Raw genomic sequence first — 23,520 nt, 5'->3', positions numbered from 1 at the left:
GTCCCGGCTCGCCGCACCGGTCTTGAGCACTAGCAGGTGCAGCGCATCGTCCTGCAGGTAGGAGGCGGCGGCGATCTCGTGCGTAGGGATTCGCAGGATCAGCTCTTCGTTGTCGCGCCAGGTGAGCAGCAGGCAGCGAGCAGACAGGCTCAGGATGCTGTCCTGCTCCGCCGTGGTCTTCAGCGGCAGCTCCTTCAGCTGCTGCAGAGAGGGGCAGATTTCGAGTTCCCGGGGTCCGCAGGTAGAAGAGGGAGAAGGGGACGAGATCCTGCCCTCCTTCCTCCCCAGAGTCTCACCCTGGCGGTGTCTAGCAGCTGCAGGAGCTCGTCCCGACTGGAGGGGTTCAGTGAGGAAGTCACCCAGGTAAGGTGGCCCAGGAACTGTATGGAAATCGTGGTGAGAGAAGGACACAGAGAGGTCACCCTGAAATCTTGAAGAACCCTGGCCTTCTCATTGATGCAGTGCGGATACATTGAGATAGAAATACATGAATTAATATAACCTGATAATAACTTTTACTGAGCCCATAATAGAAGCCAGGCACAGTTCTGAGCGCTGTCTATATATTCACTCATTCACCCTTGCTTTAAGGATGAGAAAAACCAAGGCAGGGTGTGGCTAACTAAACAACTTGCCCAGGATTAGGTAGCTAGAGAGGATCAAACTGGGATCCACATGCCAGAACCCACACTCTCAACTGCTGGCTTATATTGCCTTAACACATAGTCATCTAGCTATAAGATTCCATAGGGAAGCAAAAATTGTTATAATAGCTTGAAAGAACTGACCACCTGTAAATTTCCTCTGGCCTGAGTGGCTCTCTCTACCCCAAGCATCATTGTCAAATGAATTATGAATCACTTGCCTTCTTTATGATCTTGTTGCAGAAGTCAAATGGATAGGGAAGAATGTTGGATCGAATTAGTGTATCATTTTGTCAGGAAAAAATAAATCAATAAATTTTTCCTTTACTCTTATATCCTGTTAGCACTTAGATGTTATTCAATATAATAAACTTTTTTTTTTTTTTGAGACGGAGTCTGGTTCTGTGGCCCAGGCTGGAGTGGCTCACTGCAAGCTCCGCCTCCCGGGTTCATGCCATTCTCCTGACTCAGCCTTCCGAGTAGCTGGGACTACAGGTGCCCGCCATCACAACCGGCTAATTTTTCTATTTTTAGTAGAGTCAGGGTTTCACCGTGTTAGCCAGGATAATCTCGATCTCCTGACCTTGTGATCCTCCCGCCTTGTCCTCCCCAAGTGCTGGGATTACAGGTGTGAGCCACCGCGCCCGGCCAATAATTAACTTTTTTTTTTGAGACAGAGTCTCACTGTCACTCAGGCTGGGGTGCAGTGGCAAGATACCAGTTCACTGCAATCTGTCTCCCGGGTTCAAGCGAGTCTCCTGCTTCAGCCTCCTGAGTAGCTGGGATTACAAGCGCACACCACCATATCCAGATAATTTTTGTATTTTTAGTAGAGACGGGGTTTCACCATGTTAGCCAGGCTGGCCTCAAAACTCCTGACCTCAAGTAATCCACCTGCCGTGGCTTCCCAAAGTGCTGGGATTACAGGCGTGAGCCACCACGCCCGGCCAACTGTTAAAAAATTATTTTTAGTTGTATTCTAGGTGAATCCACCAATCAAACCTTTTCTCTTATTTTTATTCTGTATCAAATTTCAGTCCTCAATTTTTAAGCAGATTTATTTGTTAGCTTTTCCCTCCACATAGGTTTGCCAGATAAAATATGGGATGCCAGTTAAATCTGAACTTGAAATCAACAATTTTTTTTTTTTTTGAGATGGAGTCTCACACTGTCGCCTGGGCTGGAGTGCAGTGGTGCGATCTCGGCTCACTGCAACCTCCGCCTCCCAGGTTCAAGTGATTCTCCTGCCTCAGCGCCCTGAGTAGCTGGGATTACAGGCGCCCACCACCACACCCAGCTAATTTTTTGTATTTTTAGTAGAGATGGGTTTCACCATCTCTACTAAAAGATGGCCAGGCTGGTCTTGAACTTCTGACTTCATGATTCACCCGCCTCGGCCTCCTAAAGTGCTGAGATTACAGGCATGAGCCACCGCACCCGACTGTTGATCAACAATAATTTTAAGTTGTTTAGTATTTTAGTCCCTTGCAATATTTGGGACATAATTATGCTAAGAAAGTATTCATTGCTTATCTGAAATTCAGATTTTACTAGGTGGCTTGTTTGCCAGTTCGGACAACCCTACCCCCATATCAATCTTCTTAGGCTAAATGAAGACCCATCATGCCTCTTCATGGTGTTCATGCCAGGTGCGGTGGCTCACACCTGTAATCCCAGCACTTTGGGAGGTCAAGGTGGGGGGCAGATCACCTGAGCTCAGGAGTTTGAGACCAGCCTGACCAACATGGCGAAACCCCAGCTCCATTAAAAATACAAAAAAAATTTAGCCAGGTGTGGTGGTGCGTGCCTGTAGTCACAGCTCGGGAGGCTGAGGCAGGAGAATCGTTTGAGCCCGGGAGGCAGAGGTTACAGTGAGCCAAGATCGTGCCACTGCACTCCAGCCTGGGTGACAGAATGAGATTCTGTCTCAAAAAAAAAAAAAAAAAAAAAGAGAAGAAGAAGTACAGCTCCTAAGTGGTGGAAGTCCTTTGTGCCTTGCTGTTAATCTAGACACTGTCCGAGTAACAGCAAGGTCACCGCAGTAAAACCTCATGGGAAATGTGAAAGTTGTCAATCAGAATGGAATCACTTGTGTTAAAAGCCCTGACAAATAGAAGGGAGGATTCTCGTGCATGAACACCTGATAATAAGAACTATGAAAAAGACTGTAAAAACTACCACTTTGCACAAAGACCATCACAACCTTACACACACACACACACACACATATTCCTGCAAGGACAGCAACTGCTTGTCCAACTTGGAAATGGTGCCATCCTTGTTATTGATCCTTGCAGCCAGGGATAATTATCTCAAAACAATTATGTAATCCTCCTCACTTTTCCTTTAAAAACCTTTGCCTTCCTTTACCTTCTGCGTACACAGTTTACTATGACACGCATATTCCCATTGCAATGCCTATTCCTGAGTAAACATCATTTTCTTTTAGTGAGTCTCCCTTTCTGTTATGTGGGTTGACAAAAGATAGGACTTTTCCATGCACAGAACACTCTCCCATCCACTCTACCCTGGGGTAGGTTTTGAGTCCTATGTTGAGATGGGAACACTAAGGAGGCTCAGCGGATGGAGGTCACTTGCTGAGGGTAGGGGCAAGGCTGACATGAACCCAGGCCTCTTTCCCATGAGCCACAACTTCCCTTGTGTGATATAGGGCTGCTTAGAACTTGGTGTTAAGGAGAAGTGAAGGTCTCCTCATCCCAAGGTTTTCTCACCCCTTCTCATCCTGCACCCACCTTGACCTCTTTCTCCAGGTAGTCACACAGCAGAATCTGGGGTCGATGAGGTAGTCAGGGGATAAAGGGGCATCGAGTGCAGGGGCCGGCGGCTCACGCTGCTCCTACAGGCTGCACGGCGCCCGGCCTTGGGGAACACCAGCCTTCGGATGGGGGATACAAAGCCCTGGGGAGGAGAGGAGGAATGAGAGTAATAACAGTGGTTGCTTTTACTGAGCACTTACTATGCTCACTTTTACTTACATTACCTAATTTAATTCTCACCAAAACTCTACAGAAGGGGTACCTCTGTAAGTCCCATTTTACAGATGGAAAAACTAAACCCTAGAGAGAAACTAACTGATAAAGTCACCAGCTAGTAGTGGTGGAACCAATAGTTCACTGTGGGCATTCTGGATCCAACGACCTTCTTTCTAAACACCAAGGTGAGAGTGTAGCTCCTGCCAAACAGATTTGAGGAATGAGTCTAGGCTGGGGCAAATACAGAAAAATATTAGGATTCAAGGCCGGGCATGGTGGCTCACACCTGTAATCCCAGTATTTTGGGACGCTGAGGCAGGCGGATCACTTGAGGTCACGAGTTGGAGACCAGCCTAGCCAACATGGTGAAACCCTGTCTCTACTAAAAATACAAAAATTAGTTGGGCGTTGTGCCAGGAGCCTGTAATCCCAGCTACTCAGGAGGCTGAGGCAGGAGAATCACTTGAACCCGGGAGGCAGAGGCAGAGGTTGCAGTGAGCCAAGATCGAGCCACTGCACTCCAGCCTGGGCAACAGAACAAGACTCCATCTCAAAAAAACACACACACACATATATATAGTATATATATAATATATAAATATATAATATATGTATAATATAGGTATATATACAAATATATATAATATATATTATGATTCAATGGGGTGGAGTGGTGGTGGGTGCATTGCTATTTCTGAGGCTATTCTCTGTGCTTTCCTAAAAGTTAGAAATTATTAATAAGTACATTTAAGTAGAATCCAGGGGCACCTGCATAAAAATGGCCTGGATCAAGGTTAAAGGTGCAAATTCTGGGACTTAACCCAGACCAACCATCTGAATCTCAAAAGAAAACTTGAGTTCCATCTAGAACAGCATTTCTCAACATGAGATTCCTGGAACAGCAGCACCATCTAGGAATTGAGAGAAATGCAGATTATCGGGCCCCATCCCAGACCCACTAAATTAGAAACTCTGGGAGCAGGGCCCAGCAATTAGGGTTTAACAAGCCCGCCGGGTGCTTCTGATGCATGCTTAAGTGTGATACTGCACTTTAGAGCAATCGCTCCCAGCCCTGGCTATCCTTTAGAACTACCTGGGGAAGGCCAGGCGTGATGGCTCACACCTGTAATCCTAGCACTTCGGGAGAATGAGGCTGGAGGATAGCTGGAGCCCAGGAGTTTGAGACCAGCCTTGGCAACATAATGAAACTGTCTCCGCAAAAAATATACCAAAAATATTAGCCGGGTGTGGTGGTATGCACCTGTAATCCCAGCTACTTGGGAGGCTAAGGTGGGAGGATCACCTGAGCCTGGGAGGTCAAGGCTGCTGTGAGCTGCAATTGCAACACTGCACTCCAGCTTGGGTGACAGAGTAAGACCTTCTGAAAAAAAAACAAAACAAATAACCTCCCCCCGCCCCCAACACACACACAAACTACCCGGGGACCTTCTAAAACTTCAGATGTCTGGGTTACACTCCCGACCAACTGAATCAGAAATTCTGGGACTGAGACACAGGCATAAAATTTTTAATTTTTAAATTTTTTTGAGATAGGGTGTTGCTCTGTTGCCCAGGTTGGAGTGCAGTGGCACAATCATAGCTCACCGCATCCTTGATCTCTTAGGTTCAAGAGATCCGTCTGCCTCAGCCTTCCAAGTAGTTGGGACTACAGGTGTGTGCTACCATGCCCTGCTAATTTTTTAAATTTTTAGTAGAGATGAGGTCTCACTGTGTTGCCTAGGCTGGTCTTGAACTCCTGAGCTCAAACGATTCTCCTGCCTTGGCCTCCCAGAGGCCAAGGGATTACAGGTGTGAGCCATTGGGGTTAATGAGCTCAGTCCATTAAGATTTTTTAAGCCTTCTTAGGTAATTTCAAAAGGCAGCTCAGCTGAAAACCACTGAGTGAATGTATGGTGTGATCACTTAACTCTTGTAATGAGGCAAATGTGAGTAAGACATCCCCCCTGCCCTCAAAGAGCTCACATTCTTTTCAGGTAAACAGAACGCAAGTCCACAAATACATCTGTTCATTTACTCATTCATTCAGTAAACATGTATTCACACCTGTATGGCTGGACTCTGTGCTGGGTGCTGAGGGTTCAGTGGAGACCTGGACCCTATCTGTACCTCCAGGGCTTGTGATAAATGACCTAGACTAGTGAGTTTCCAACTTTGTGTGCCCTGGAATTTTGATTCAGTAGGGTTGGGTTGGAGCCTGAGACTCTGCATTTCTACCAAGCTCCCATCTGGTGCTGATACTACTGGTCTGTGCACCATGCTTTGAGTAGCCAGGATCTAAACCAGTGGTTCTCAAAGTGTGGCCTCACAACTGTCAGCATAACCTGTGGGTTATTAGAATTGCAAATTCTTTCTGACTCAGCGATCCTCCCACCTCTGCCTCACAGTAGCTGGGACCACAGGCATGCACCACCACCACACCTAGCTAATATACATATATATATTTTTTAAAGAGATGGGGTCTTACTATGTTGCCCAGTCTGGTCTTGAACTCCTAGGCTCATGCAATCCTCCTGCCTCAGCCTCCCAAAGTGTTGCCATTACAGGCATGAGTCACTGTGCCTGGCCAGAAATGCAATTTCTTTTTTTTTTTTTTTTTTTGAGACGGAGTCTCGCTCTGTCACCCAACCTGGAGTGCAGTGACCGGATCTCAGCTCACTGCAAGCTCCACCTCCCGGGTTCACGCCATTCTCCTGCCTCAGCCTCCTGAGTAGCTGGGACTACAGGCACCCGCCACCTCGCCCGGCTAGTTTTTTGTATTTTTTAGTAGAGACAGGGTTTCACCGTGTTAGCCAGGATGGTCTCCATCTCCTGACCTTGTGATCCGCCCGCCTCGGCCTCCCAAAGTGCTGGGATTACAGGCTTGAGCCACCGCGCCCGGCCTCAGAAATGCAATTTCTTGAACCCCATCCCAGGCCTATTGGCCCAGAAACTGGGGGTAAGACCCAGTGATCTGTGTTTTAATGAGCCCTCAGGCGATTCTTATGGGTACTCAGCTTATGTTAGAACCAATATCATGAAGCCAGGATGGGGTATGTAGAAACTTTGAGGAATGAGAGGAAACTGTCTGGGAGAACACATGGCAAGCAGAGGGCACAGCATGTGCAAAGTTCTGGATGCCTCAAAGGCTGGATGAGGGTGAGCCTGGAGAAGCTGTGTACAGTCAGTCTGCCGTGGCTAGATTCTGAGATGAACATATCTTGAATGCCAGCTATGGAGCTGGGACTTTGTCTTGCGTATGTGTGTGTGTCAGGGGTGGGGAGATGGTATTTTTGTTGGTGGCCCTGAGTGGTTCAGCTCTGCCCACCTGTCCAGCCCCATCTGCCTCACTCTTGTCCCCTGGGCCCCCACTACACAGTCCTCCTTCAGTCCCTCTGGCTTGCTACTTTCCTTCCCACTGTGAGGCTTTTGCACATGCTGTTCCTCTGCCTCAAACATTCTTCCCTATCCACTTTCCTTCCACCTGTCAGCTCCGACTCAAACTGATCAGTCTAGGGCTTGGTACCCTAATATTCTGTCCTCCAGCAGTGAGCATGGGACCTTCTATGAATTTTTTTTTTTTAGACAGAGTCTTACTCTGTCACCGAGGCTGGAGTGCAGTGGCATGATCTCGGCTCACTGCAATCTCTGCCTCCTGGGTTCAAGCCTCAGCCTCCTGAGTAGCTGGGATTACAGGCATGCGCCACCACACGCAGCTAATTTTTGTATTTTTAGTAGAGACGGGGTTTCGCCATTGGCCTGGCTGGTCTCAAACCCCTGACCTCAGGTGATCTCCCGCCTCGGCCTCCCAAAGTGTTAGAATTACAGGCATGAGCCACCGCACCCGGCCCTTCTATGCAATTTTACATTAATTTATTCATTGCTTTAACAAAAGAAATGCCTGGTGCATAATAGGCATTCAATAAATATCTATTAAAAGAACAAACTAAGAGAAAACATGCATGTATGTCTTGGCTCTCTTCTGAGCCCTCTGTGATTCATGTGGGCACCTTTTAGAACAGCCCGGACCCATGTTTCTGGTGGGGGTAGGGTAGAGGGGAGGATGGAAATGGGGGTAAGATGGAAGTTAAAATCAGAGTAGCTCCCTGAACTCCAAAGACAACCAGGTGAGACACCCAGAGAAGCATACCAGAAAACTACAGAGTCAGAAGGGGTGAGGATCTGGGGGTGGGGGTAATGGCTTCTGGCTGACACCTTACACATAGGCCCTTGTAGAAAGGTGGGGAGGGGCAGGGGAGCAAGTGGGAGACTCAAGCCTGGGTAGGCAACCTCCTATCAGAATTGTCCTGACTGGGTCCTTCTGTCTGGGGTAGTGGCGAGTGGGAGAATGGATCTGCTGGGTGTCTGTCTGTCCCTCTGTCTGAGAGGCTGCAGGAGAGAGTCACCAGGAACACCAGGGAAGCAGGTGTGGAGAATCTCCCAAACTAAGTCTGTCTGGCCAGGTTTCCTGGGAAGATCCCTGTCTGTCCATGTTAGGGATGCCAGAGGCCACTGAGAGTGGAGAAACAGGGAGTTGAGAGCCTGAATGTCTGGCTGCCCAAGAGTGGGAAGGAAGTTATTTCCAAATGAGAAGAAAGACCCCACTTATGCCCCTTGCTACTGACCCCCCACCCTGCCCCAGGTTGCCCCCTTCCCCAGCTTTGGGGACATTCCCTGCATCCCTCCCAACCTCCTACCTACCTTCTTCCCTTTCTTGACTTCATATTCCATGGTGAAATGTCCCCTCTACTTCTGCCACCCTCCTGGCCATCCCCTCCACCCCCCCAGCTCAGTTCCTTTGTTCTTTTTCCTGCCTGGTCGGAAACTCCACCAGCCCTGGAGTTCCTGCCCCTCCCATCTGACGGGGAGGGCAGGGGGTGTGGAGGACACGGCCTTGGGACCCTGCAGCTGAAGGGTGGAAGCCCAGGCAGAGCTGACCTGAGCAGGGAGGCTCAAGGCCTCTAGCCAGAAGACATGTTATTGGGGGAGCTTGGGAATTGGCCAAGGCTGGGGAAGGGCCCCCCACATTTGAAGTCCTAGTTTGGAAAATTCCAAGTTCCAGCCCTACTTCTGCCACTGACCTTGTTGTGTGACCTTGGCAAGGCAAGTCCGTTCCCCCTTTCACAGCCTGTTTCCCCCTGCCCTCTATAAGTTGGAAGTAAACACTGCCTCCCTCCCTAGGCTGCTGTGGTGAGAAATGAAAGAGTGGGTGGAAAATGCCTTATAGAGAGTATTGTAGCCAAGCAAGTTATGATTTTAAAAACTTAATCATTACTCTTAAGGGAGGCAGTATGCGTAGGCTTTGAAGATAGGCTGCTTGAGTTTGACTCCTGGCTTTGGCACTTACTAGGGTTATGACCTTTGGGAAGTCCCTTAACCACCAGTGCCTCAGTTTTCCCATCTTTAAAATGAGCATAATACTAGTTTAACCTCATAGTGACCTTGTGGGGATTAAATGCACCTAGAAGAACTTCTGGCACATATTAAGTACTCAGTAAAGCCGGGCGCTGTGGCTCACGCCTGTAGTCCCAGCACTTTGGGAGGCTGAGGCCGGCGGGTCACCTGAGGTCAGGAGTTCGAGACCAGCCTGGCCAACATGGTGAAACCCCGTCTCTACTAAAAATACAAAAATTAGCCAGGCATGGTGGCACACACCTGTAATCCCAGCTGCTCAGGAGGCTGAGGCAGGAGTATCGCTTGAACCTGGGAGGTGGAGGTTGCAGTGAGCTGAGATCGTGGCACTGCACTCCAGCCTTGGTGACTGGCTGAGACTCCATCTCAAAAAGAGCGAGACTCCATCTCAAAAAAAAATTTTTTTTTAAAAAGTGCTCAGTAAATATTAACTGTTTACCTGCCTAGCAGTTGTCAACTTGAACAAACAGAGACTCTCTAAAAGAAATTTCACTTAGGGGCCGGGCGCGGTGGCTCAAGCCTATAATCCCAGCACTTTGGGAGGCCGAGACGGGCGGATCACGAGGTCAGGAGATCGAGACCATCCTGGCTAACACGGTGAAACCCCATCTCTACTAAAAAAATACAAAAAACTAGCCGGGCGAGGTGGCGGGCGCCTGTAGTCCCAGCTACACAGGAGGCTGAAGCAGGAGAATGGTGTGAACCCGGGAGGCGGAGCTTGCAGTGAGCTGAGATCTGGCCACTGCACTCCAGCCTGGGCGACAGAGCGAGACTCCATCTCAAAAAAAAAAAAAAAAAAAAGAAAGAAATTTCACTTAGGAATTAAGCATTGCAGTGGGAATTACCTATATGCCAGAGTAAGTGATGTGCACTTTCAGGGAGGTGGGGGAAGACAAAAATTTTTTAAAGAAAAAAAATAAGGATTATGTGATTGTTTTTGAAATAATTATCCTTGACTACAAAGATCAAGAGCAAGCGTGATGCCAGTCTAAAGTTGGACAGGCAGTTGCTGGGCAGATGTCCTTGTGGAAGTATTTTTTGTGCAAGGTTTCGATGGCCTTTGTGCGAGGTTGTGATTTTTGTAGCCTTTGTGTAATCAGTCTTTGTTATTATCTGTTTTGTTATCAGTCTTATTTGTTATGCAAGCATGAAAACCCTCTATGGCCTTCCCCAGCTCTATTTGTCAAGGTTTTCTTAACATTAGTGACTCCATTTTTATTCTGACCATGTTCATAGGGTCTTGAGCTGTTTTACTCTCTTGGAAGTATATTAGGGAGGCAAGGTTCCCTTTGTGGCTCTGTGTTGAACACTTTACATATTTTATCTTACTCCTCGCAGTGTTGAGTACCATGATAGTACCTATTACACAGATTTTTTAAACTGAGGCTGAAGTGCAGAGCCTGGTTCAAGGAAGTCACACGGTGAGTAAGAGGAGGACCTGGGATTTCTGGCTGGTGTAGATCTGAGCCTAGTGTTCCTTACCTCTAGGACCTATGCATTCTGCATGCCCCACCCAGGACAGATGGAAAGGTTCTGAGTGGCCCATTCACACCTTGCAGTGACACCTGGGTTCTGGAGACCTAAGCTCTGGAACTGATTTGCTATATATGACCTGGTCCAGGTTGCTTATTGTAACTTCTCTTGGCCTCAGCTTTCTTATCTTTCCAATGGGAACAATAATTTCCCAAAGCCCTGCTCTGCTCGTCAGAGCTGTGGCCAGAAAGACACAGGCCATGGGTGGAAGAGCAGTTGGAAACCGTAAAGTACCAATGCACTGGATTCTACTGAAAGACTTTTTCTGAAAGCCTGGTGTTCAGGGTCAGTGCCTTGGAGGGAGGATCAGAGCTCCCCACTGCTTCTGGGTGTGAGAGCTACAGGAGGTCCTAGCCACTAGCCCTTCCTCTTCCTTCCCCTCCCTTGGAGGGGAAATGGCCCAGGCTGCTTAGTGCTGGCTCTCACAGCCACTCCCTCCTGCTCCCCTGCATCCTGCCGGTCACCTCCCAGTACGGGAAGTGAGATCTCCACTCAGCCTGCCAGGCGAACAGGAAGAGGCCAGGGTGTGCTAGCCAGTTCCTGACTCTGCTCTGGACATGAAAGCTCCAACTTAACCCCTTGAGCCAGCCCAGAATTCCCACCCTTGGAGCAGCAGCAGGGCATGAGAGATGTGGTCTTTTGCTCTGGCATCTCTATGACTGGCTTTTGCAAACCTTTTCCTCTCTCTGGGCCTCAATTTCCCTGTCTATAAAATGGAAGCTTGTATTATTCCTGGACTAGCTCCAAACATCGCTGAACTGCTGGGAATCTCAGATAGGGCAATAAGTGTTTTGCACGCTACTAAAATTAGAAACTATCACTGTATTCCCTGCAGTGCTCCCTGCAGAGCCATAACAGATGAAGTGCTTAGTAAATGTCAGTGGAAGTGGTTGGAGATGGTGGATGTAGGCTCAAATGTATATGACCTTGAACACATTACCTCATCTCTTAGCACCTCAGAGCTCTCACGTGTCAAAAGCAGGAAAATGGCAGTACGTGCCTTGGAAGGCTGCTGCAGGGATTGAATGAGAACAGAAGTGCACAATGATAACTTAGTATTAAAATTACCTTGTGAATCAAAGAAGAGATGAGCAAAACAAAGCCCCTGCTCTCAAAGACTTAACAATTGTGGCAGATAGGATTCATCTCTTTTGAGCCACCTCCAGTTGATTGGCAGGGGCTGCCTGAAAGCTGCATAGAGGATTATAAAAACTGGATCTACTCCCAGCAGGAAGAAGGGATTGATTATCAATGCCTGCCACAGGCAGGAGTGGGGAAAGTAGCAGCAGGTGGTCAGTGCACATATTGACCGTGATCTGGTTAGAGACAAAGACACACAAGCCAAGAACTCTGGTATCAGGCCAGCAACTTGTTTGGGGGAAGGCAGAATCAGGAGCCATTCCCCAGGCCAGTGGCATTCAAGCCAACCTTGAAAGGTGAATGGAAGGAAGGTTACTCTGGGCAGAGGGAACAGCTTGAGCAAACACAGTGCCAGAGTTCTGCCTGCAAGGAACAGACAACCCCGCCAAAGGTGGCTTAGACAAGAAGGAACATTTATTCTCTCTTAAAACAAGTCCAATAATGAGTGCTTTCAGGTTATTTGAGCAGCTCAACAGTAGCATCAAATTCCTTTATATTTTTTACTTTGCTGGTGTTATTGTGTCCCTCCAATTTATTTGTTAAAGCCATAACCCCGAGGACCTCAGAATGTAACAGTATTTGAAGACAGGGTCTTTAAAGAGGTGATGAAATTAAAATGAGGCAGTTAGGATGGGCCTTACTCCAATCTCCCTGGTGTCCTTATATGAAGAGGAAATTTGCGCGTGTGATCCCAGCACTTTGGGAGACCAAGGCAGGCGGATCACCCGAGGTTGGGAGTTCGAGATCAGCCTGGCTAACATGGTGAAACCCCATCTCTACTAAATATACAAAATTAGCTGGGTGTGGTGGCACACGCCTGTAATCCCAGCTACTTGGGAGGCTGAGGCAGGAGAATTGCTTGAACCTGGGAGGCGGAGGTTGCAGTGAGCTGCGATCGCGCCACTGTACTCCAGTCTGGGTGACGGAGTGAGACTCCATCTCCAATGAAAAAAAAAAAGGAAATTTGGACACACCAAGACAGCAGGGTCACTTGTGCACAGGGAAAGACTGTGTGAAAACACAGTGGGAAGACAGATGGCTGTCTGCAAGCCATGGAGAGAGGCCTCAGGAGAAATTGTCAGAGGTGTTTGAACCAGAGCAACTCCATCTTGAATAGAAGGTAGGTAGAATGAGGCTGAGACCTACTGGGCTGCATTTCCAGACAGTTAAGGCATTCTAAGTCGCAGGATGAGATAGGAGGTCAGCTCAAGATACAGGCCGTAAAGACCTTGCTGATAAAACAGTTGCAGTAAACAAATTGGCTAAATCCCACCAAAATCAAGATGGCCACGAGACTGACCTGTGGTTGTCCTCACTGCTACACTCCCACCAGCACCATGACAGTTTACAAATGCCATGGCAACATCAGGAAGTTACCCTATATGGTCTAAAAAGGGGAGACATGAATAATCCACCCCTTGTTTAGCATGTCATCAAGAAATAACCATAAAAATGGGCAACCAGCAGCCTTTGGGCTGTTCTGCATATGGAGTAGCCGTTCTTTTATTCCTCTACTTTCTTAATAAACTTGCTTTCACTGTACTGTATGGACTCACCCTGAATTCCTTCTCGTGTGAGATACAAGAACCATCTCTTGGGGTCTGGATGGGGACCCCTTTCCTGTAACAAAACCAACTCTGCCAATGCCTTGATCTTGGACTTCCAGCCTCCAGAACTGTCAGGAAATAAATTTCTGTTGTTTAAGCTGTCTGGTCTGTGGTATTTTGTTATGGCAGCCCGAGCAGACTCACGCACCTGGCAAGGTGGCTGCAGTGGCCTTGGGAGTAGCACATGATGCCATCCCGAGATAAGGCCAAGGGTTTCCCCTTCTTGTGTGTCTTTTTTTCATGGAGCAAAACCTTTCCCAGGAATCTTCAAAAGACTTCCCTTAAGAACCCAGGGGCCAGATGCATTTGCCAGGACTTTTTTTGGCTGAGTCAAAGACCGAATAACGGACCTAAACAGGAGAGTTTCTCTCTTCTTCAGGCAATAGTCAAGGGTGGGTGTGGCAGCTCCCTGGGTCCCAGACCTTGATGTCTCCTATTTTGTTGCTCCACCAAGCAGTGGTTCTGCTATCAACTGCAAGATGGCTCTCTCCACCCAGCTGCAGTCCAGCCAGTAGGGTCAACAAAGCAGAAAACATGAACTGTCTCTTTAAAGTGATGTAAGTAGCACAAATTTCTTCTTGGCCAGAACTTGGTTCATAGCTGAGCCTAGCTGCAAAGGAGGCTGGGAAATGTAGTCTTTTATTCGGAGTGGCTATGTGCCTAGCTAAAAACTCTTTAGAGAAAAGGAGGAACATGGATACTGGGGGACACTTAGCAGTCCCTACCTCACCAGAATTGGGTCACATGCCCCTGCCCCCATCAATCCCCGGTCAGGGGAATTATCTTAGACCAATGGTCCTCAAATGTAGGCATACATCAGAGTCACCCAGAAGGCCTGTCAAACAGATTGCTGTGCCCCGTCCACATGGTGGCTGATTTTGTAGGTCTGGGGCCTGAGAAACTGCATTTATAACAAGTTCCCTGCTGCTACTAGTCTGGAGACCACAGTTTGGAAACCACTGTCTTTGGTCAATCATGATTTGCCTCCTGGGGCCAGGTCAGGGTTACATTCCCTGGGCACTTTGGAGGGGGATCCTTGAAAAACTGGGGCTCCACCTGCATGAAAGCATGGTGAGAAAGCCTGTTGGATGGCAATCAGGAGAGTCTTACGGAAACAGGAAGATGGGTGGTTTGGAGAGGCTGTGGGGGCCAGGTGGGGTATGTCAGAGATGAGACTCGAGGTCATTTTAGGCCCAGTTTCTAAAAAGTCAGAATCTGGCAGAAGAGTTTGACTTTTATCCTGAAGGCACTGGGGAGCCATGGGAGGTTCTGAAGCAAGGAAATGCCATGATCAGATTTATGGAGGGTACATTAAAGTAGTGGTCCTTGGCTGGGTGCAGTGGCTCACGTCTGTAATCCCACCACTTTGGGAGGCCAAGGCTGGAGGATTGCTTGAGGCTATGAGTTCGAGACTAGCCTGGACAACATAGGGAGACCCTCATTTCTGTAATAATGTTTTAAAAATTAGCTGAGCATGGTAGCATGTGCCTGCAGTCCCAGCTACTCAGGAGGCTAAGGCAAAAGGATTGCTTGAGCCCAGGAGTACAAGGCTGCAGTGAGCTATGATTGCATCACTGCACTCCAGCCTAGGTGACAGAGTGAGACTCTGTTTCTGGAAAAAAAAAAAAGAAAAGAAAAGATCTGCAAGGTCAGGTCCTCAGATCTGCTTGCACCAGAATGCAGGATTCCCAGCCATGTTCTTTAAACACACCTGAAGAACTTAAAAATGCAGATTTCCAGGCATGTTCTACCTACTCCCTGATTGTGGAGGCGGAAATATACATTTGAAACATATCCTGGGCCGGGCGCGGTGGCTCAAGCCTGTAATCCCAGCACTTTGGGAGGCCGAGATGGGCGGATCACGAGGTCAGGAGATCGAGACCATCCTGGCTAACACAGTGAAACCCCATCTCTACTAAAAAGTACAAAAAACTACCCGGGCGAGGTGGCGGGCGCCTGTAGTCCTAGCTACTCGGGAGGCTGAGGCAGGAGAATGGCATAAACCGGGGAGGCGGAGCTTGCAGTGAGCCGAGATCCGGCCACTGCACTCCAGCCTGGGCGACAGAGCAAGACTCTGTCTCAAAAAAGAAAAAAAAAAACATATCCCTTCTTCTCCAAGTGATTCTCATGCACTTTGAAGTTTGAGAACCACTGGATTAGGATGGAAGCCCTGGAGACAGAGGCCCCTCTAAGAGGCAATACCCCCTAGGATAGGATGTAAGCTCCTTGAGGGCAGGGACCTTGCCTGTTTTATATCTTTCTTGTTCACTATGCCTAGAACTGCCTGGCACCCAGTAGGTTCTCAATAAGTATTGGTTGTAGTGGAGTTAGGAACTTCAGTCTGGGTCCTGATTTTGTCATAGACTCATTCTGTGATCTCTGACAAGTATCCCCACCTTTATCTCCCCCCACCCACTTTATCTGTAAAATGAACTTGGAGATAATCTGTAGAACTTTTGTCCTTAGGATTCTAGTTGATCGATTGAGATGCTGTCCAATAAACAGGAGACGTTGTGTAATGTCCCACTCTCTCCCAGCCCCTTTCTCTCTTAAGCCACAGAGATTGTGGCAGGTGGTACCCTACCCATCCCTCTTTCCTCATCTCCTTCCCCTGGCCCAGAACAGCCAAAACAATAGGACACAAGCAGCACGTACTGAAATGACTTTTAATATCTCATGTTGCAGCAAAATTAAAAATATACAAAAAGTTCGTGGTGTACAAAAGAGTCTCAGTAAAGAGGCCCCAGCTTGGGGCCCCTCCCCTCCTGGGGAAGCACAGAGGGTGAATGGGGGTCAGGGGATGGGGGATGGCACAGATGTAGTAAATACCAGGAGGTGGGACCAGGAAAAGGAAACAGAAGAGGACAGGGGTGAGGGCCCGTTAGGGAGGAAGAGACAACAGGTAGGGGAAGAATCACTCGGAATTGTGCTGACAGAGGGAGATTAGCCCCTCAGGCATGGCTAGTGATTCCTAGAGTTACAGGGGCATGGAGGGGAGGATCAGGGCTGGGGGTATTCTGGTGGGACCCTCAAAAGAACTGGGTTCTGGTCTCACCCTGCCACCAACTTGCTGTGTGACCTTGGGCTGGCCATCTCCCATCTCTGGGCTTGCCCCTTCAGTAAAATAGGATGCTGGATATCTAAACCATTGATTCCTAACATGGGGTCCCAGACCCTCAGGGCCTGTGAAAGCAGGAATGGGTGCCCACGAGTGCTTTTGAGAATTTTGTATTAAGCAACTCAATAAAATACAAATATTCCCCCACCGTCAAGCCCTAGAAGTTGACTTGAGGCCTTGGAAGCATTTATCTGCAATCAGAAGCTCAGTTTGAGTTAATTTAATGTGGGAAAATGAATTCTTCTTCAAGAAATGAGGCTGGTTTGGAAGAAAAATCTTCCAAACCACAGGATCCTCAGGGAAGAAAATAATGAGGGAGCTATGGGAACAGTTCAGATCCCTTCCAGCTATTTCATGATGGGGTTGGAAAGCCAGTGGGGCTGGGGGCTATGTTTATATGAGGCCCCTCCAAGTTCAGTGGTTTAGCTCAATGGAGACCAGGCAGAAAAGGGTCGGATTCGATCTGGGGAATTTGGGTGAGAGAGAGATGGAAGAATCGTCTTTTACCCCTGGCGCCTTCTGTACCCGCTCTGTCCTAGGGTACCCTCCATTCTCAGATTATTGCAGGTGCCCTGGGACCCCCACCCCTTCAGCCTGGCCCGGAGGTGCTCTTGCAGCGGTTATGCATAGAATAAAGGCCAGGGTTGCTGAGGAGAGGGCAGCCTCCTCCTCCAGAGAAGGGAAGGGTGGCAGAAGCCCAGCACAAGGGGTAACCTCTCTGTCCCCTGGGGAGTTTTCTGTCTCCAGAAACCAGGCCAGGCTTGAACGGGGCCTTCCTTTTCCACTCCCACATCTCCTGCTCCGGAGTTCTTCCTCCCCATACCTCTATCAGCAGCAGCCAAGGACCCAGAAATGTCCTATCCTCTCCCCAACCAGAATGGCACATTGCAGCCCCTTTCCTCCCCAGCCCGGGGTCTCAGAAGCTTCTGTGGTTGGGAAGGGGGACTCAGACCCTAACCCCACTGCTGCCCATGTGGCTTGGCACCCACTCAGTCCCTTCCATTGAGACACTGCAAAGCACTTTAAAACATAAACTGACAGCTCCCCCTACCAACCTCTACTGCAGGCCCCACCACAGCTTGAACTGGGAGGGAAACAGGTGCCAAAGGTGGCAGGGGCCAGCACAGAATGGGACAGTTGGGTCCTGGCTTTCAGTCCACATCCTGCACCTGGACTCCCCTGCAACCCAATGTCAATTCCTCCTAACCAGTGGCCCCCAAGCTAGAAAAGACTCCAGCAGCCCCTAACCTGAGGCACTGGAAGGCCTGTAGCCCTTATCAGATGATGATTCCCAAACCAGGGACCCTGTGGACCCCCAGACTTCCCTTTTCAGCCAAGAGGGCAGTGGGCTCAGTTCTCAGATAGCCAGGTGATGGGGATTTAGGGTTGGACTAGCAAAGTCTCAGAGGGAGCCATAGCCTCTGTCCCTGACTTCCCCTGAGGGGTTTCCAGACTCTGCAGGACGCTCTAGAACCTTCTCAACATTTTGAACAGTAAGTCTCAAACTGGTGGCACATGGGCCAAATATGAGCGGCCTGCAGTTTCCCAAACATTTGATTTTTAGTTCCTACAGGCAGGGCACACAGTCACTCTCCTGTTTGCCAGAGTCCCCACCACTCCCTATTGTCTCCATTACTCTTAGTTTCACTATCTTGAGGCATTTGAGTTTGCATCCCATGCAGCCCTTGTCCCAGAAAACCTTCTCCCTACTGTCCGAGGCTTCTGTGGACTCCAGGCCCAGATGAATTCCAAGGGAAGAACCTGCAGAACTCGAGTACTTAGGAGGGTGTTGGCTGCAAGCAAGACCTTCCCTGAATATTCCCAGCCCCCTCAGCCCTTATCCAGAGACCTGGACTTTCCCCAGGTCTCACCTTTCCTGCCCTCTGCCTGCCCCGACTCTCATGGGTGGCATGCCTCTGTGGGACACAGGTGTAGCAGGGAGCTGACTGGGGGTAAGGCAGATTTTGGGGAGACACAAGAATGAGGCAGATGACAGGAGGGGATCAAACAAGGCCCCCTTGTTGGGGAGCCCTCTGTGGGGGAGTGGGGAGGTCTGTGCTGTTCAGGCTGGGGCGACAGTTACAAGACACATGGCACATCAGTGCCAGGAGGTGCCGTGATGGGGGTGTGGTGCCTGCAGAGGTTTGGGGAACACAGTCAACAGCCTGGGGGTCAGTTCTAAGAAAACAGGGAGACAGAAGTCTGCCCTAGAAATGGGGACACTGGTCTCCTGGGGTCAGAGGTAACTGAGGGCAGGGTCTGCCATATTTGGTACCCAAAGCATCCTGTTCTCTTCTGTTCCTGGCAAAATCAAGACGCACCCAACTACCTCTCATCCCCAGGGAAATCCTAACTGCCACTGACTTCCTGTGTGGCCTTTGGTGAGTCCTTGGTCCTCTCTGGGTCTCACTTTCTCCTGTCTAATGTATATGGAGGGCAGGTGGCTTAAGGGACCCTCAGGGACCCTCTGGGCTGCAAGGACCCTGGGAGGGTGGGAAGGACTAGGAAGGACTGAGCATCTAGACTAGGGTGGGGGTCAGGGGACAGGAGGCAGAGGACCGGGGGGGTCAGTTCTGCCAGGGGAGAGACTGGCTGAGGTAGATTGTGTCACAGAAAGAAAAACAAAACAACAGCTCTAAGGGGATGGACCCCTCCCTCATCTGACTCCTCTATCCCAGTGAAATGAAGGGATGAGCCAGTGGAGCAGGGGGCCTCAGGCCTGGTCCCAAGCTCCTGGGTGGAGAGTCCTTAAAGGGCTGAGACTCTTCTGAGGGTGAGAAGCAGGAGAAGGTGACTGCAGCCCTCTCTCTGGGCCCTTGGTGGCCATTTCTGTGCCCAGATGTCCCTGCAGGCAGAGGCCCTGAGGGAAGGGTGTGTGGGGTTGATAAGAGGCGGGGAGTAGGGGTGGAGTAAAATCCAAAAGTGTGGCCATGGCTTCCCTGTGAGCCTCAGACCATGCCAAGCCCTGCCAGCACATCCCTGCCCCTTGGGAATCTCCTGGAGCGTAAAGGACCCCAGCTAGGACTTTTCCTCTAGAAGGCAGCAGCCAGATGGGCCATTCTGGGATACTGGGGAGGAGAACAACTTGCCAAGGGTGACCCTCATGCTAGCTCTCTGGGCCTCAGTTTCCTCATCTGTAAGATAGGTTGATAATGCCTCTCTTGCAGGGATGTCATGACCAGAGGAGAGTGTGAGTGAAACGACATGGGGTGAAAATTCCTGGCACAAAGTCAGCTCTGGAGAAACAGTCTGTTTCTGGTTCTGGGTCCGCATCCTCAAAGCTCCCGTCTCACAAAGGCTTTGTGTGTGAATTCAGTCTCCGAAGATGGATTTGGGCAGAGAACAAGCAGGATGGATGAGCCCAACAGAGCGGGCCTGGGTCAGCCTTGGGCTTCTTCCACCTCCCATCACCCTTGAGGCCTGGTTCCTGAGGGTGCTTAGCAGCAGAAAGAAGGAAAAGCACTCTTGCTGTGTTGGCAGGAGGGATGATGCACACACCATCTCGGCCTGTGTGCTGGTGGGGAGGGTGACTTGTATCATGGTTGTGATTGTGCTTGTGTGTATGTGGGCAGTCTGGCCCTCTCTGCCTTTGGGGTCACCCTGCATCCCCAGCAATTCATCATTACCCATCACCTTTTGATGGGCAGCCCAGAGTCTGGGACCTTGAGAGAGTAGCTGCCACTCTGGGCCTCAGTTTCCCATCTGTAACCCAAGAAAGGCTGAACCAGGGAGGTCTAAGCACCCTTCTAATTTGCATAGTCTAGGATTCTCATGGCCCACCTCACTCCAGGATCAGGTTTGCATCTGTCCTTAACATCCCCTGCTGTCCTCTCCCACTGATCACACCTAAGTTGCTGTGGGAGTGTGTGTGTGTCTCTGTGTGTGTGAGGAGGGGGCAGGGTTCCCAGCTCTGCTAGAGGCTCTGTCTCCTCACTCCATGGAACTGCCTACTTCCCCTCTCCCATATGCCCCCTCAATCCAGCACTAGCTGTCCTAGGTGGGAGGAGGGGCCTTGGGTGAGTCCCCTGGGCACACCAGGATGTTCAGGCCATGGGAATAGACCACAAGTCCTGGGGAGTCATCAGATCTAAGGCAAAACAAGTCAGTTTCCCAGATGTCGCCCCAGAGAGCCCCATTTGCAGGGTGGCTGAGAGCCAGGATTCATGTCACATCCCCAAAGCTATTTTTTTTCCAGCTGGGAACCAGTTGGCAGCTGAAATGTCTCAGGGGTTCTGAGGACAATTTCCTTTTAGAAAGATGGCTATGGACCAAGGTAACAGGGGCCTAGAGCTCCCATGAGCCCCAGAAGTCTAGAATCAGAGCACCCATTCCTAGAAAATTCCATTCACGCTGGGCTCTAGAACCCCTTCTCCCCCACCACCATGACAGGTGCTAGAATCCCCCACAGCAGAGCAGCAGGGCTCCAGTGTCCTCCCCCATCACAACAGAATACACAGATCAGAGTGGCTCCCTGGGACATTTGATCGGCCTAGCACTCTAGAACTCAATCTAGAACTAAGCGTGCTTCTGGATCAGTTCCTCTGATAAATGTGCTAAAACCTCAGCTGCACTTGAGCCCAGAGATCTTTCCAGACATCTTATCTGCTGTGCTGAAGACCTGTATCTAGAAGCCACATTCCAGGTACTCATCTAAAACAAAGAATGGCTCCTTCACACATTTCACCCGAGGCATGTGGAACCTCATCCTTCACAGAGCACACAACAAGAGACATCTCCTGAGGAGTTCATTCTTGTTCGCTGTGCTCCAGATTGCAGGTTCCTCTTCCCCAAGTCTTCCACCCCTCCACGCTTCTGCCAGCCTAGACCCCCACAGTTCTTTCTCCTGTCCATCTCCAGCACTGCCAGCCCCCCACCCCAACACCCTGCCCCACCCTAACTCCCTTCTTCAACTCCCTCTTGCCCTGGCTCCAGGCCCCAGATGCTACAGGAGCCAGGCCATCCCTGTCCACATGATGCTCCAACCTCACCCCATCCGTTCCACAGCCTCCTCCATCCTTCTCAGAGATCTTTTGCCACCACAGAGGCAGCCCACTCTCCACAACCCCGGAGGAGCACAGGGTCTAGGTCATGGACCCCAGACAGTGCCCTTTCTCTGGCAAGTCCAGCAGGGGCAACATATGGGCAATGCCAGGCAGGGAAGAGGTGTGGAGACCCCATGAAAGCAGGGCAGCTCGAAAAGTGTAGCACCAGATGATTCCCCAGGCCCTGGGTCAGGGGAATTTAGGGAATGGGCCACAAGGCTGAAAACGGGGCCCAGGGCTGGGGCCTCTGCAAGGCTGCCCCCTCCCCTAAAAGAACCCAAAAGTGGGGCTGCTCTACTCTTGGACCAACAGATCCACTCCCCCTTAGCCTGGTGGCCCTGAAATTCCGGGCTCAACACTGTGGCCGATGTGGGATCAGCCAAGCCTGTCCCTTTTGTGCGGGGACACTGTAGCCTACACTGTGGTCTCATACTCTAGCAGCTCCTGGGTGGTCCCCACACTCCGGTACTGCAACCGGGGCGTGGCAGGTGAGGAGTACTCCAGTGCCAGGATGGTCTTCCGGAGCCGGCGGTCAATAAAATGAGCATCCCACGCAGGGTACTTCTTGCGAGGCAAGTCAATCCGGATGACAGGCCCCTCTGTCCGCGAGGTGCGGGCCACTGGTGTGGGAGGCAAGCCAGGCCGCACCTGGAAGACAGGTGGGGTGGGGGTTCCTGCACGCTCTCCTGCCGAGGCCCCATCCCGCTCAGCACCTGTAGTCCTCGGCAGGGACCTGGGGGGACTCGTGATGGCGTCAGCGGGTGGGCCACAGGGCTCTGAGGCCTTACGGAAGATGCAACCAGGTGCCTGGGGACCCAGCATGGGTCCGTTGGGGTGCAGGAGACAGTAGTAGACACACATGAAGAATATGCCCAGCGCAAAGCTGGAGGCCACCACGCAGACCATGATGAGGGAGTAGAAGTCGGTTGAGAAGTTGCGATTGGAGTACCAGAAGCCGGTGAGTGCAGCGTTCTCCAGCAGGACGATGCAGTGGTAGAGGGTCATGCGGCGTCGGCTACGGCCCTCCTTGACGTTGAACCAGCAGAAGATGTAGATGATACCCACCACCATGTTGTAGATGATCTCCTCCCATTTGGACATGCAGAAGTCCGTCTCCCCTTGGATGACCCAGAAGGTCATGACGCACCAGTGGGCCACGATGAAGATGCCAAAGTAGAGCTTGTAGACGCTGGCGAAGAGTGCAAAGGCCAGGCTGCGGGCGGCAATGGTGAACAGGTGCCACAGCACCTGGGCCACGGCGCCCTTGTAGGACAGCGGCCGCTTGTCGTCCCGCGAGTCCCGCAGCACCTTCTGGTAGGAGGCCAGCGTCCAGGCCAGAGACACGAGGGAGGCAGAGGTGGAGAGGGCTGTGGAGACAGGGCAGGGGCGGGGTGGGCTGGGTTAGGGGCGGGCTCGGGTTGGGGTCTGGGGAGAGGCGGAGGGTTCTGGGACAGGAGCCAGGTTTTGAAGAGGTGTGAGGAAAGGGGCTATGGATCAGCAGGGGTGTGGGGAAGGTCTGGGTGGCGGGGAGCTTCAAGAGCCATGATGAGGCGTGGTGAGGGTGCACGGGACTGGGTACTTCTGCAAAGTGGGAGCATAAAGGGAGACGAAGATGGGGGTTTGGCCTTCATCTAGGACTCTGGTATGGGGCTGTTAGGGTTCAGGGGTCTTGGTGGGAGGGTGGGAAATGAGGGTCCAGGACGCTGGGAGTGGAAGAGGAGGTGAAGAGGAGGTCATGATTAGGGTATGGAGCAGAAAGGAGGGACCATTAGAAGTCGTGGGCCACCAGTAGGAGGCCAGGCATGGAGAGGAATATCTAGAGCTGAGTTGAGCAGAACTGAGGGGCAGGGGTGGGGAGACCCAAGGTGGGAAGCGTTGTGATTGGGATCCAGTATCTGGGCAAGGGATCCCCAGGGTCCTGAGGGGTGGTGATAGTCTTTTGGGACACTGAGGATGGATTGGGCAGGGACTGGGTGGGGAGAGCATGGAGTGCTTCAGGGAGACAGGGGGATGCGGTTTTTCTCTGATATTGAG

General features: G+C 50.6%; 1 protein-coding gene and 1 long non-coding RNA gene across 2 annotated transcripts in view; both read right to left on the bottom strand.

The window, feature by feature from the left end:
- Positions 1 to 15: 15 nt before the first annotated feature.
- On the bottom strand, positions 16 to 8,375 carry LOC108524127 (uncharacterized). Its single transcript, XR_001883984.1, has 4 exons — positions 8,336 to 8,375; positions 3,398 to 3,563; positions 297 to 380; positions 16 to 201 (listed from the first exon to the last, which is right to left on the bottom strand). It is a non-coding gene; the product is annotated as an uncharacterized LOC108524127 (long non-coding RNA).
- Positions 8,376 to 15,974: 7,599 nt separating this feature from the next.
- Positions 15,975 to 23,520, bottom strand: part of XKR7 (XK related 7) — a 34,769-nt gene continuing 27,223 nt past the window's right edge. The window contains exon 4 of the mRNA XM_017865028.1: positions 15,975 to 22,853. Coding sequence (XP_017720517.1) covers positions 21,901 to 22,853 — 953 coding nt within the window. The 3' untranslated portion in view covers positions 15,975 to 21,900. The remainder of the gene's footprint in view (positions 22,854 to 23,520) is intronic.

The sequence above is a fragment of the Rhinopithecus bieti genome, unplaced genomic scaffold (assembly GCF_001698545.2).
Source record: "Rhinopithecus bieti isolate Rb0 unplaced genomic scaffold, ASM169854v2 scaffold_78508, whole genome shotgun sequence".
NCBI lineage: Eukaryota > Metazoa > Chordata > Mammalia > Primates > Cercopithecidae > Rhinopithecus > Rhinopithecus bieti.
Note: the sequence above shows the minus strand (reverse complement) of the source record. Positions and strands in the feature narration are given on the sequence as shown.